This window comes from Condylura cristata, unplaced genomic scaffold (genome assembly GCF_000260355.1).
Source record: "Condylura cristata isolate star-nosed mole 26May11 unplaced genomic scaffold, ConCri1.0 scaffold00027, whole genome shotgun sequence".
Taxonomy (NCBI): Eukaryota; Metazoa; Chordata; class Mammalia; order Eulipotyphla; family Talpidae; genus Condylura; species Condylura cristata.
Genome location: NW_004567128.1, coordinates 11,251,446 through 11,265,262, shown reverse-complemented (window position 1 = coordinate 11,265,262; position 13,817 = coordinate 11,251,446). Strand labels below are relative to the sequence as shown.

Genomic DNA, 13,817 nt, shown 5'->3' with positions numbered 1-13,817 from the left:
AAAAAAAATAAAAAAAATAAAAACGTAAAGATTAGCTACCATATAGATCCTGACTGGCTTCCAATTCAGACAAGGAGTTTTTTATTTGTTTTCAAAAGAAGCATTCATAGTGTGATTAGGGAAATATGATGCTTACTGTATTATTTGATGAAAAGAGTGAATTTGTAGTCTTTTTATCTAGTGACGATAATGTTGCAGCTATGCTAAAAAGGGGAATCCTTGTCCTTTAAGAAATGTAAACTGAAATATTTATAGCTAAAATGATCTATCTAGGAGTTGCCTCAAAACAATGGAGGGAGATAGGGAAAGGACCAGAAAAGCCACAGGCACCAGATGCTGAAGCTGGGTGATGAGCCCGTGGGGGTTTCTTTTACAGTTCTCTCTACTACTGTACACAGTCAGAATTTCCAAAACAGTAAGTTTTTAAAAAAAAATACTGTGGATTCAATTTAAAGACAATTCACTACAGAAGTGGCGGACCATTCAGTTGTACCTTTCACACCAACACTAAGCCTTTCTGTAAGACAAATAGAAAATGTCTAAGTATTTCAAAAGAAATAATATCCAGACCTTTGGGTAAGATTAACTCCTAGGATTTATATGGTCCTGAAGAAGTTAACTCTCCAAGTCTTGAGAGAAAGCGTGTCTCGACCGTGGCAGTGATGCCACTATGTATATGGGTATCACCATCACACCATCACATTCAAGGCAGGGAATGTGACACCTCCCGTTTTCTTCTCTCTCAGGTCATTTTAGCAATGCAGGGTGTGACAAAGGACTGGATAAAGAAATTGTGGAATGTATACTCAAAGGGAGTACTACCCAGTTGTCGCAAAGGATGAAACAGTGCCTTTGGGGATGTTGCTAAGTGAAATAAATAAGAAAGTAAAAGACAGCAAATGGTTTCACAAATTGTAGAAATTAATAAAGAGGGCCCTCCCTGTTGGTGCAGCAGGTTAAAGCACAGCATAAGAAGCTATCATGGCCACTGCAACATGAGTTCAATCCCCAGCTCCAAAGCTGAACCACATGGCGCAGCAGACCTCTCTTGACCCACCTGCCGTTCCCCTCAGCAGTGGATTTCAGTAGTTCTGCTGGTTCTGCTCCCCGCTCTCAGCCCTCTGCACCTCTGGCCTGTACCCCAGTTTTGTATGTATAACAATAAATCAATCTTGGCCCTCCCTGGTGGTGCAGTGGGTTAAAGCACAGCACTAAGAAGCTAAAGCCACTTCCGCATGAGTTCGATCCCCGCCTGCCCCGGATGTGACCCACATGGCGCGGCAGACCTCTCCTGACCCACCTGCTGCTCCCCTCAGCAGTGTACTTTGTAGTCGGCCTGTTCTATTCCCCGCTCTGTCTCTGGTGAATCCTCTCACCACCCCTGCACCTCTGGCCTGAACCCCAGTTCTCTATGCATAAACAAATCTTAAAAAAAAAATCAATCTTAAAAAAAAAACTATTAAAAAAAAAGAAATAACCAAAAAATACACTGGCAAAACACAACAAAAACAATTTTTTGATGCAGTGATAAATATACTGGTCCTCAGAGGGAACAGAAGCTGGAGAACGTGACAGGGCACTGGCCAGGAGGTTCAAGAGGGCAAGTAAAATGTGTGCACCTAAGGAGAAGTAAACATGTACCCCAGAAGTTACACAGACATGTAAAAGCCTAATTTCAAAAAAGCATCACATTGGGTAAATATAGACAGGTGTATATGTCAGTCATTCCTCAATAAACTTTAAATCTTTTAAAATTGATTTCACAAATAATTTGAAAAGTACCTATTTTTCTTTGGAAGCTCCACGTAATACAAAGCCAAAATTCAGAATCATTAGTGCACATAATATTCTAAAGTATTCTTATTATGCTCCAAGGTTTGGCTCCAGTCCTCGGAGGGCTCTGCCTGAGTCAGGTAAGCAGCGTTACCACAGGCCCTAAGACTGGGGCTCAGGAGGTGGAAAGAAGCCATCATGTACTCGCTTGCCAGGAATGGAGGCGCAAGGCTGTGCCCCAAGAGGCTCTCTCTAATGTGCCATCAGCAAGGGCTGACATGGTCTGATTACCCCTATGATGGTGAGGGTCCCTGCCACTCATCAATCAGATGGGTGGTAAGCAGAACAGGCACATCCTCAACTCAGTACTGGCTTCTCCAACACATTTTCATAATGTCTCAGATGCTCCAATTTTCTAAACTCTTCTGTGGTGGCCCCAGCTTCCCCTTAACAGCTGTAATCCTTTATTTTACCTCGTTGAAGATATACACTGTGTTGGCCATCAAAATTTCCCATAAAGGTGAAATCAATTCAATGCACTGGACTGTGATTCCAGTGATGAGCCATGGCTGATTCAACTTTGCATCCCTTATTGTTCCCATCATGATGCCAAGCATATCAGGTCTTCGACATGAACCTGTTCAGTAAATGCAAAAGTAGGCTGGGCGCTTGAGCATTTGATAATGCACTTGGAATAGTTCTCCATCCTGGAAGAAGTGGCAATTATCAGTTAACAGGACTTGCATCCTATTTTGCATTTGCTGTGATGTGACTTTGTTAATTTTACTATTAATTATGTTACAGAAAATATTTAAGGCTTGGAAATGATGGTCACCTGTGGACATTCTTCCAAGCTAAATGATGAGGAAAGGCAAAAGACACCTGCTACTGGCATCATTCTATTCCCGGCCACCTGCACTTTGACACTCTGCCACGTATTTTGTAGGCTATTGTTGCACTTCTTAGAAATGCTACTGTGCTATCTAGTGACAAACATCCACTTTCTGTAACATCAGCAGTTCTGGTCATTCTTTAAAAAGGGAACATTTACCTTTAAACACCCCTTTAAAAGGGATGTAAACATCAGTAATTTCTCTGTACCAGCAAGAAAACAGTCCATATAAACAATGCCGGACACTTTATCAAAGACCATGAGGAAATGTACTTTAAAACTACTGCACAAATCACTGCTCATTGGAGAAAAGATATTATATAATTCTAAGTACCATTATGCACACTGTATACACTTATTAAAAGATAAAACTGAAGAATGAACGTGAGACTATTCTCATCCCTGATCTGTTTTGCCTGGTACAGAAGACTACTTGGATGTTGTAGCATACTGTGAATATTTCATCCACAGAATATAGAGCACTTACATTAGAACAAGAGAGAAAAAAAACACCTATAGTCTGGAGAACAAAAGCTAAGAGTTTCAAGTTTTAGTGGCCATGTTTCCCATAGGGCTATTGTATGAGAAGAGTAATACTATATTTTTTTCTATTCAAAGATGGAAAAGAGTAAAATTTTGCTTTATTTAAGCCCAATAGCAATAATCTTGTATGGGTTTCAGAAAAATGATACATATTTTACTGTGGGATAATAAGGACCATTAGTTATTAGAAAGAACAAATTATTCTCTTTCAACTCAACAGACGTATTCATTCACTTGCTTAATAGACTATCCTTACTCCTTTTCACTAAACTGGCCTTCCCATACAGAACACCTGGTCAGGCAACATGTGACCAGACAGAATTCAGGAGGTACCTTGACGGGGAGAAATAGAGAAATTTCCAAAGTGAAGCCACAGGATAAAACCAACACTTGAGGCTTGCCTTTCATTTCAAGGAAAGCACTATGAAAGCAATAGAAAAAGGAAAAGCTAGTGGAAAACTATAGTTGCTTTCCACAAAAGAATCTTAAAAATAAAAAATCATGAACTTAATAATTTTCCTAAATGAAATTATGCCATTATTCCTGATTTCTTTGTACTAACCAAAAGGACAAAGTATCAAACTTCACTAAACTTTCAACACGGTAATACATTTCATTAATCAAAGATAAAAACTACATTAAAAGCCAGAGAATTATTTTATATCTGTGATTAGGCAGTTGGAGGGCTCGTATTTTATGTATACATTTGTACACTTCAACTTATTTAACAGTGTCAGTTCACTAACTGCAGTTTTTTATATATAAAGAAAACAGATTTAGAATTTTAAAAACAAATTACAGTAATTTTATGCCTACAGCTTGCACCTCTTAGAAACCACGCACCCGCAACACTCCCCTTACTTTCCTACCACTTCCGTACCCCCTCCCTCCTCTTCTGAATCCACAGGCTAAGTGAGCACTGATAGCAGGGACGTGAAATCCCCTAGAGAAGAATAGCTACCTTCGCTTTTGTCACTCGGGCTGGAGCAGTAAAAGCTTCAGATCAAAAGGCAGCTCCTGACCGGGCAGGAGCCAGCATCAGCCAAGCCCTGCTGGTGCACCTCCATGTTTCCCATAGGTCTTCACAGGACTGGGCCACTCCCTGCAGAGCCGAGGCTCCTGAGGAAAGTGGGAGGGTGCCAGGACCCCACAGGGATTGAGGAATAATGCAGAGGGATGGCTTGGTACCCGTGGCAGTGGCAGGGGCAGCAGAGGGCAAGCAGGGGAGGAGGCTGACTACATCTTTACCCACCTCAGTGCAAAAACTGCTGGCAAAAGACAAAATGTAAAAACGAGACAAAATAAAATGGGGGTGCCCTTCTCAAAGTTCTAATTGGCTACATGGCCCCCCAAAACGGGCTGCCTAGACTTGTGTCTGTATAGGCATGCCACAACTTGCAGGTGATGGGGTGGAGAGGGGTGGCAAGAGCCAAGCACACAGGGGTTTCTCTGCAGACTGAGATCAGTGTGAAGAAGAGACCCATTAGGCTACCAACTTAATTGATAAGACAACCTATTGATAAGACAGCTGCATGTACAATGAAGTTTGTAAGCAAATTCAAAATCAGCCCTGTTTAAGTTCTATTAAAGATCTTAAATATAATCCCTGAAACCAACAAAACCAGTTTGGTCCTCTCTTGGTAAGACTGCTCTTGGGACATCCGACTGGGCACCTGGTTGTCCACGCAGGCAGGTCCCCCATGCTCCACAGCTCTTCTGCTAATTAAGAGGCTCCCTAACTTATCTATTCAGTGTCGTTCAGGAGAAAGGGCTTGTTCTATCAACCCCTCCTCCACGGGGCCACTGGAAATTCAAAACAAAAGCAGCAAAAGGTTGTGGTTAGCTTTTAGACCAGATTCCTGATGATATGGATGAAGAAACTAGGAGATCTACACTTAGAAATGTAGTTTTGCTCAGGAAGAGAGAGCGAGCAGGAAGACGAAGCTCCAGTGCCTTCACATCCGCACCGCCCCACCCTGGCTGATGCCACCTGTGCTCACTGTTTAGCAAGGAAATGGCAGGGCAGTGCAGCACAGTGGTTAACGATCCGAGCTTCAGAGTCAGAGTCAGCCGCCTATCTAGTCAAGGAGAGCCACTTACAAGTTAGGTGGCAAGATCAAATGAGGTTCTGGGCGAGCCTCAGCTGCTTTCTCTATGGAATGAAATGAGCACAATATACCAGTGCTAAGTAGTTGCAAAGATTGAAGGAGAAAAGGATGCAAAGTATTTATTACAGTACCCAACCCAGTGAGCACTTGGTGCAGAGAGAAAAAGATGTAAGTTAAAAACTGTTGTACACATAGAAAAACTGTTGTGCACATAGAAACCTTTCCTCCCAGCTGAGGATTTATAAACATCATCAAATACAACTTAACTTTGAGAATACATTATTTGATTTGGGTAGCAGAATTTTATCTCCTAATTATGTTTCACTTAGGCAAATGTCAAAAATGAGTTTCCTCTTACAGACACTAATGGGATAGTGGAGACAGGGCTGGTGTGTGTGTGTGGGGGGGGGTGCTCAGAAACATCCTAATAGGGCCTGACAGAAAACCTGTGACTTGATCATTCATCTGCCTAATCTCAGGCCACAAACGCACAGCAAGTGCTAACTGAGTCAGATCAGTCTGGGACGAGTAGGGGTTTATTTATGCAAGAGCGGCAGAGGGTAGGGTAGGGTGGCTAAGAGCACTCATGGAGCACACCTCCTCCAGGCCTGGGTACAGCATCTCAGGGTACCACCTTACTGCTCCCTCAGAGCAACTCTCGTCAGTAACCTGGGAAACCAAGGCTAAGACTAAGATTTAAAGGCTTGCAGGCTTGCGAAGCCAGAAGTGTGAGAAGAGCAGAACCACCATTTGAACAGTTTCCTTGAATGCCAAGTCCAAGCTCGTAAGTCAGGACATTCATGAACAGGAGGAGATTTTTCCATGAAGCAGGAAGAAAATGAGCAATGCCATTTTAAGGGGAGGCTGCGCATACAAAATAAGAAATAAGGAAAGAAATACAGGTTGTAGTTCAAAAGCTAAGAGTTGAACCTGCCAAACTTAGGGACAGTAAGATTCCAGTGGCAACTGCATGTTACTTGTCAGACAATGAGGAGTTTCTAAGTCTTTATTAGGCAGTATCTAAAAATTCTCATCTTTATGCACAATGGAGCAGAGTACAGAGACTTTAAAGCAATGCAACGCTGTGCTGTCATCTAGAAAAGAAAACATGACTGGTTATTTCTAAGCAAGAGATGACGATCTGTTGACACAGCAATAGGGACAACGTGGTGACAACAAAAAGTCAAAGAAACATGGGACAAGACCAGTTTTAGAAGATTTAAAAGAAAGCAAGGTACTTACAGAGAATCAAGTACTAAAAGTACTAACAATTCAAGTTGTAAATGATAAAGAGCTGTGTATTCTCACTTTATATGAAAATACTTTCAAGACAGAACAAGACATACCAATAATCAAGATACTCTTACTGAAAACTCACAAATTCCAGCTGCAACAGCAGTGTAAACTCACATAACAGCATCTAACATGTGTTCTACATCTTTTTTGCCTTCCTTCAGCATCTACTGCTTGAGTGCCAGGTAGAGGCAAGCATGTAGTCACAGAGGGAGCAAGTACGTGGAGGTCACAGTCCACGAGAGGAACAAACATTAACCCAGCAAGTGCAACAGTAAATGCCTAGCCATGAACAGCCATGCTTGCCGCGGCTCCGCACCATAAAAAGAAAAAAAACCCAGCAGGAGGAGGGGGGCTGCTCTGCCACAGGTGCCAGGGAGGGGCTGCGGCAGCTCAGGACACTTACCCAACCACGTTGCAATGAGGACAGCATCAATTCCATCTATTGGCGCACAGATCCGAGCCACCACCGGGTGGATCTGCTGGGCCAGGTAGTACTGCGTGTCGATGCTTAAACTGTCCTGTTTCTGCAGCTGCTCAGGTGCATAGGCCCTCTGATTGGCACTGAGATTTGACCCATCCTAAAAGGGGACATGACACGATACAGGTAAAGTTGTGAGAAACTTAATCACACACACTTGATAAAAGAGGGGACAATGACTGAAATTCTGTGTTTAAATTCTAAGCATTAAAAAATCCTGTTGACCTACAGGCAGACATTTCATACGCATCTAAGAGTAGAAGATCAAGGAGAGCATCTTGCCCACTGTCCAAGAATGTAAATCCAGCATGTGTTGTGTTCTATTTTTTGCTGAAACAGGAAACCAACAAGACGGCATGACAAGATTAAATAATTCCACCTGCCATATCACAGAAACATATCAAGAAGACTTGCTAACGATCTAATCAGATGAAAGTTCTTTTTTTGGAGATGACCAAAATAAAAATGTGCATCTTTTTATTATGTTAATGCAAGCCCTTGGTGCAAGAACACTTGCCTTAGCATCACCTTAAATACTTCGGGGTAATATTTTCCATGAGAGCTGTATATCATTGAGAAGCATACAAGCCAGAGGCAAAGATAGGGCAAGGGCTTCCACTCCTCTCCCTGAGTAACAGTCAATGTAGAAGATCTAACAGACAGGACAAAAACCAGTGATGCACACTGGTGGAACAGCTGTGCTCCAGCAGCAAAATATCTGACTACTAGGATGAAGGACATGTCACTTTCTGCTGTTTACCTGGCTCTTCCTTCCTCAAGGAAAGGAAGATGGGTCAGAGAGCCTCTTTTCAAGGGCAATCTCTTTATTAAAACAAGCATCTGAAATTCAATATAAGTGGCCTATGTACGGCCCTGTGGGAGAGGTCATCATCATCTGTGAATTCAAAAGCCATCACCCTACCGGACCAACATCCAACAGCTCACTCCATTCTCTTGCTGCAGCAACAGAATTTAATATTCAGACTAGTCAATTATAACTATTCACAGTGCTCAGCTGCTCTGCAAAACTGATTATAATGTGAATTCTATTCTTTCCTTCCTGCTACAATCAGTCTCAGTGCAGTGCCCAGAGCAAAGCAGAGACAACTTTCCACATTGCTGTCTTTATCAGAGGCCAGAGGCAGGAGCCTCTTTCTGTAGCCAGGCTCTGGCTGGAAACAAACTGTTCTAAGATATGATGAAACAGCTAGAAAAGAAGCGAATCTCAAATTCAAAGTCTTGCTGATAAATGTTTTTCGGCCATTCACAATACCAGTAAAGAAATAAGGCAGATTAACCAGCATTAATTGTTGTTCTTTTAGAAGTTTGAATCGTTAGATGTGAGTAAGGTGAATCCCAGTGACAAAAAAACAGTAGGAAACCATCACGGGCACTGTATTTTCGCAGCACAACTGTTTTCAGACTGACCGCTCAGACAGAACTTTGGTTAACTTAGAAAATTACAGATTTTAAAAGCTTTCCTTATTTCATTGCGATGATGAGTCTATTAAGTTTTAATGGTAAATGAAAAGAGGAAAATACTTTTTACAGAAAAGTACCTTGGTTACCTTCAATATAGCATTGTATCTCAGTGTATTTATTAAAAAGCAGTTGAAAATTTCTAAGAATAAGCTCAGTTTAAAAGTTTTTATGCTAAGTATCCACATAAAAGACTAATTTTAATAGTAACCCAAACATGTTACTGTATTTCAAAACATAGCTCAAATAAGATTTAAGAAAAGTGAAAAGATAACAGGTCTTGCTATACTGTCTTGCAAAAACGTTCAGGGTATCGCATAAGATATACCCCTCAATGACTTAATTTTCACTGTATACTTAATAGCATGCAGACACTTTTGCAAACAGATTAAAAGCAGTGACCAGGTGAAAAATTGTTAACTATATAAAGTATAATTCACAGGGATAACAAGATACAGTGCACTTATTCAAAACTGTACACTCATATTTGGTAGGAGACTAGTGAAAAAACTTTAAATGGGTAACAAGTGTGACAAGTGGCATGTCTTGGAAAATTACATCTCATAACAATAGATAGTTAAAATTCATACAATATATGAAAGCTTGTTTAAGCCCTGAGCAAATATTTCACAAAGATTTAACAAAAGTACAAACTCTGACATAATATACCAGGAACATCACTCTCTGAAGTCATCTAAATTTACCGTCTGAGTAAGTCCTCAATACAACACTAGATTCTAAGTGTTGATTTTAAACAAAACAGAACCTATTTAAGGAGATAGGCTATTCTTAGATGATGCCTTTGCTTACAGTCCTCTTAAAGACATGTAATATGTATTTACATCTATACTTTTTCAAAAACATGGTTGTGCTATGAAATACGAAGAATAACTGAATGCTTAAGCAAAGGCAGCAGGTAATTCTAGCTAGCAAACATGCTGAAAGTGGTCATGTCCCACTGCTCAAGGACAAAACTAAATTTAAGTTCTCCAAGTTTTTTTAGCATACAATGAAAATAAATTAATAAACAGAAACATGAATCATACATTTGACAAACAAGTTAAGAACAAACACCAAAGATAGGAAAACTGTCAAAAACGCATTAAATGAATTATTGCACTACATTAGGTGTTATCAGCATTTTGAGCTTTTCTATGTCAAAAAGAACTGAAGAAGAAATAAGACCTAATAAATAATCAGACAAACTTGACTTTTAAATACATCAATCCCATTACCTCACATCACCGTTGTGGATTTAGCCAAAACATCATTGTGGCAAGATTTGATCATTAGATGCTATTTTACAGAACCTATACAATTTTTCAAAGTTATATGCTTCCATTTGCTCCTGTCATTAATAATCTCAGTTTTTCCATGTATGTGAAGACATTAGTGAGAAAAAAACTAGCCTATTTACCAAAATCTTTATTTGCATAATATGAAAATTGTTTTTTTGAGATGAGACTTGTCAGAGGCAATATGCAAAGCACATTAAGGGCTTGAGTGAGTCAGACATTTATGGAAATATTTTCCTGCAGGAATTGGCTTTCTCTAACAGTTCTTAATCAAGAGTAACCCTAGGAGGGAGACAGAGTCAAGTGCTGATTCCTGTCCATGTACTTAAATCATTTGTTATGTACATCATCTACAGTACCGAGCAGATACTAGAAGAGGACTTTCAGATTTTGATAAGACTTTGACATTAAAACACATTGACTATAATGTAACAAAGATCATACTGCCATGAAGTTTAAAGCTTATCTATTTTTTTTACATGATGCATTAATTAACTAATTAAAAAGAAAAAGATTGGCCCTCCCTGGTGGCACAGCGGGTTAAAGCACAGCACTAAGAAGCTTAAGCCACTTCCGCATGAGTTTGATCCCCGCCTGCCCTGGAGGTGACCACATGGCGCGGCAGACCTCTCCTGACCTGCCCGCTGCTCCCCTCAGCAGTGTACTTCGTCGATCTGCCTGTTCTGCTCCCCAGTCTGTCCCTGGTGAATCCTCTCACCCCCTGCATCTCTGGCCTGTACCCCAGTTCTGTATGAATAAATAAATCTTAAAAAAGGAAAAGAAAAAGAAAAAGATTTACTCAAATGAACTACAACCTTTGGTAGAAACCACAGTAATTTTTAAAACTCTGGATAAAGGTGATGGCTGACTTTTTTTTTTTTTTAAACAAAGGGAGAAGACCTCTCCTTTGTTCCAAATTGGAATTAAGAGTTTTCAAGTAAAGAAAGGTGCTCTTCAGTCCTACCTTATCTCCTAAGTTAGAGGAATCCACTAGCCTAAAAAGCTGGTTAGTGGTTAAAAGTGCATTTCAGGAAGCCTACAGGTCCCTTTGAGTGTCTCATGGAATAGAAAGGACTTCCATTCTAGGGCCCTCTCAACTCAAAACAAATTGCAGGGGCGGGGGGAGGGGATGTGTGTGAGAAAAACTGATCAGAAAATATTATTAGGAACTCTCAGTCTTCTCCACAGAATCATTTATTTTTTTTCTTCAAGTAATGATTTGAACATACATGAGGGGAAGACGCACTTACTCTCTTATTCTACCGCTATTCATTATGGAAACTGTTGCAAAGGGAATAAAAGACTACTGTATATACGACCAAACTCACATTCAGTTTCATAAAAGTTAACTTAAGGTTCAAATAGTAATTAGTGTCATAAACACCTCTCACCCAAATCATTTCAGTAAACCAAAACACCGGTATTAATTTTTTAATGAAAAGTTTCATAAAATATGCTATATCCTTGGCTGGTATTTTTAAAAGCTGTAAAAATAAGCCATCTCTTTTCAATATCAATTATTCTAAAGACTACTAAGCACATGCATTTCACTAGGTTCTTGGATGGTTGGAGAAGCTTACGAATCACCATAGTTATACCTGACAGATGACATATGATACAGTGTCTCCAGCTTTCACCTTTCTGCCTCCTTGAGAATTGATCCAGAGGGCAACATGGACATGAGGAAGGCATTTTTTATCAGGGTAATCCTGGGGATCCTTTGTTAATGCCTAAAAATGAAAAAGAGAACCAAAAGCCCAAACTTTAAACTAAAAACCTTTCTTACATACATGTACAATGAACACATCTTTGCTAGAATCATACTAGCCACAAAAACATAAAAACAACGGAAACTGTACACAGAAAACAGAAACTTCAGGTTTAGTAGAACCTCAAGGTTCTGTTCTCATTCATTTAGTAGCTAATATAACAATAAGAAAAATAAGAAATACAAGTTTATAGGCTGTGGCACTTAATACTTGGATAGAAAAATGAAGACTATGAATCAGTCCTTTGGCAGCATAAGAGTGTTTCCTAATGTTTGCAATTCTCTCTCTTGAACTTATTGGATAAGACTCGAATGTTTGAGTTGCAAGCTAAACTAGCTGCCTTTTTCTGTCATAGAACTTAATTTTTACCTGAAAGAATGACAAGCCAATATGGTTATTGTAACTTGGGGTATCTGGCAAACAAACACTCAAAAAAGAACCAAGTGAGCCTGCCACTCCCAGGAAAAGAACTGACAGTGTATGATCAGTTGCAAGTCATTGAACAAAAGTCACATATCACAATCTTGTTTCCACTTCTGTAGCCAGACAGCTTCTCAATATTTAAAGACTTTCTTGATGATAGAAATGTGAATAATTTTAAATGAGTTTTCTGATAATGCATAATAAAAGGCATCAATATTTGGAAGATCAGCATAATTAACAAATTACCAATGTATAATGACATGCAGGGATAAAGTAGTCATTACAAGTATAATACACCAACAAATTTTAATGGAAGAGTGTATCAAAAGTTCATTTATTTGGTTTCAGGTTCCATATCACAATCTTTAAGAAAAATACCAGTTACAAAGTTTTAGTATAAGATCAAAGAAGAACACATGAAACTATCTGAAAAAAAAAATTACCGAAATACTTCTCTTTTTACCAATTATGTATTATTGTGAAACGATTTTCTTCCTTTACTTCAATGAAAACCACATGTCATATGAGAAACTAGATGTTTCCAACCTTAAAAGATTTGGAAACTATAAAACATCACTCCTTTGGCAAATTTTTGTTTGTTTTAAAATATACAGTTATTTTTCTTGCAAAATGTTATTTTTGTAAGCACATAATGGGTTTACTGCCATTTTAAAATAAATGTTTTTGCAATTTCCCAGTTTTAGATTCTAACACAGTAAATATCCAACTAAAAGTTCTTGGAGTCCTCATTTTAAGAATATTAAAGAATGTTAACATATTAAGAATGTTTAAGAATTTTAAGAACATCTTGTGACCACAAAACTTGAGAAGTGCTAGAGAAGAATAAAGCAGCCCTCAAGCAAAGCTACACATACCCACATTATATAAACTTTTGAAATCATACACTAAATGTAGGAAACAGCCTAAGAAACTTGAGAGTTGAATCTCTTCAAACCTGCATTATGAGAAATCTTGATTGAGTGAGTAATACCTTACAGTAATCTTAATCACTATAACCTTACTTAAGAAAACAATTCTCTTCTTCAATTGACTATACTTCAGTGCAATGTTAAGAAATTGTGAATTTCATCTGACATACTTCCCAATTATTAGACTGGTCATTTGGGGATTTTACAACTACTTTCAGAAGATTTTATTTATTTTTTTTTTAGTTTTTTCAAAATGTTTCCTGGAGGTTTAAGCTTCAAGTTAGCCAGGGCTATAAAAATCACGTGTAAAGTATTTCGTGTTACTTTAGGAAATATATTTAAGCTAAGATTGGGGTAGTTGAGAAAGTCACAAACAGCTTTCCATTGCTTCTGTCAATGAAGGCTAAAATCTCTACAAAGATAAAATCTCTCTGTCCTGGGTGAAGTTCCCATTATTAAGCCCTACACCAGCATCAAAAAACTCATAGATAGGTTGGTAGGTTGGTGGGTAGGTAGGCAGACCCTGCTTTAAGACCTTTCATGATGAGTGGCTCGGATCCTTCCATTCCAGTCTCCTCAGAAAACTGTAGAATGTAAAGACTGAATCACTCACAAGTTTTGAACTGTGGTCAGACAAATGTTAATCAGTACACATTAGCTTATGGTGAACAGACGTAGGGATCATTATGATATAGACAGTACTCACATCCTCAGGATTTACTGTACTTCCATTAAACCTGCACAAATTCTCATTCAAAAAATAACATCAAACAGTATCTGATAGACCACAGACATCTTAAAAATATGAACCTCATTACTTATTCAACTTTAT

At 39.0% G+C, this 13,817-nt stretch overlaps 1 protein-coding gene across 1 annotated transcript in view; it reads right to left on the bottom strand.

Moving 5' to 3' along the window:
- The window catches only part of POLA1 (polymerase (DNA directed), alpha 1, catalytic subunit), a 254,690-nt gene that overhangs the window by 137,504 nt on the left and 103,369 nt on the right, over nucleotides 1-13,817 (bottom strand). Inside the window, exons 31-32 of the mRNA XM_012730398.1 lie at nucleotides 11,463-11,594; nucleotides 7,016-7,190 (exon numbers count right to left, since the gene is read on the bottom strand). Coding sequence (XP_012585852.1) covers nucleotides 7,016-7,190; nucleotides 11,463-11,594 — 307 coding nt within the window. The remainder of the gene's footprint in view (nucleotides 1-7,015; nucleotides 7,191-11,462; nucleotides 11,595-13,817) is intronic.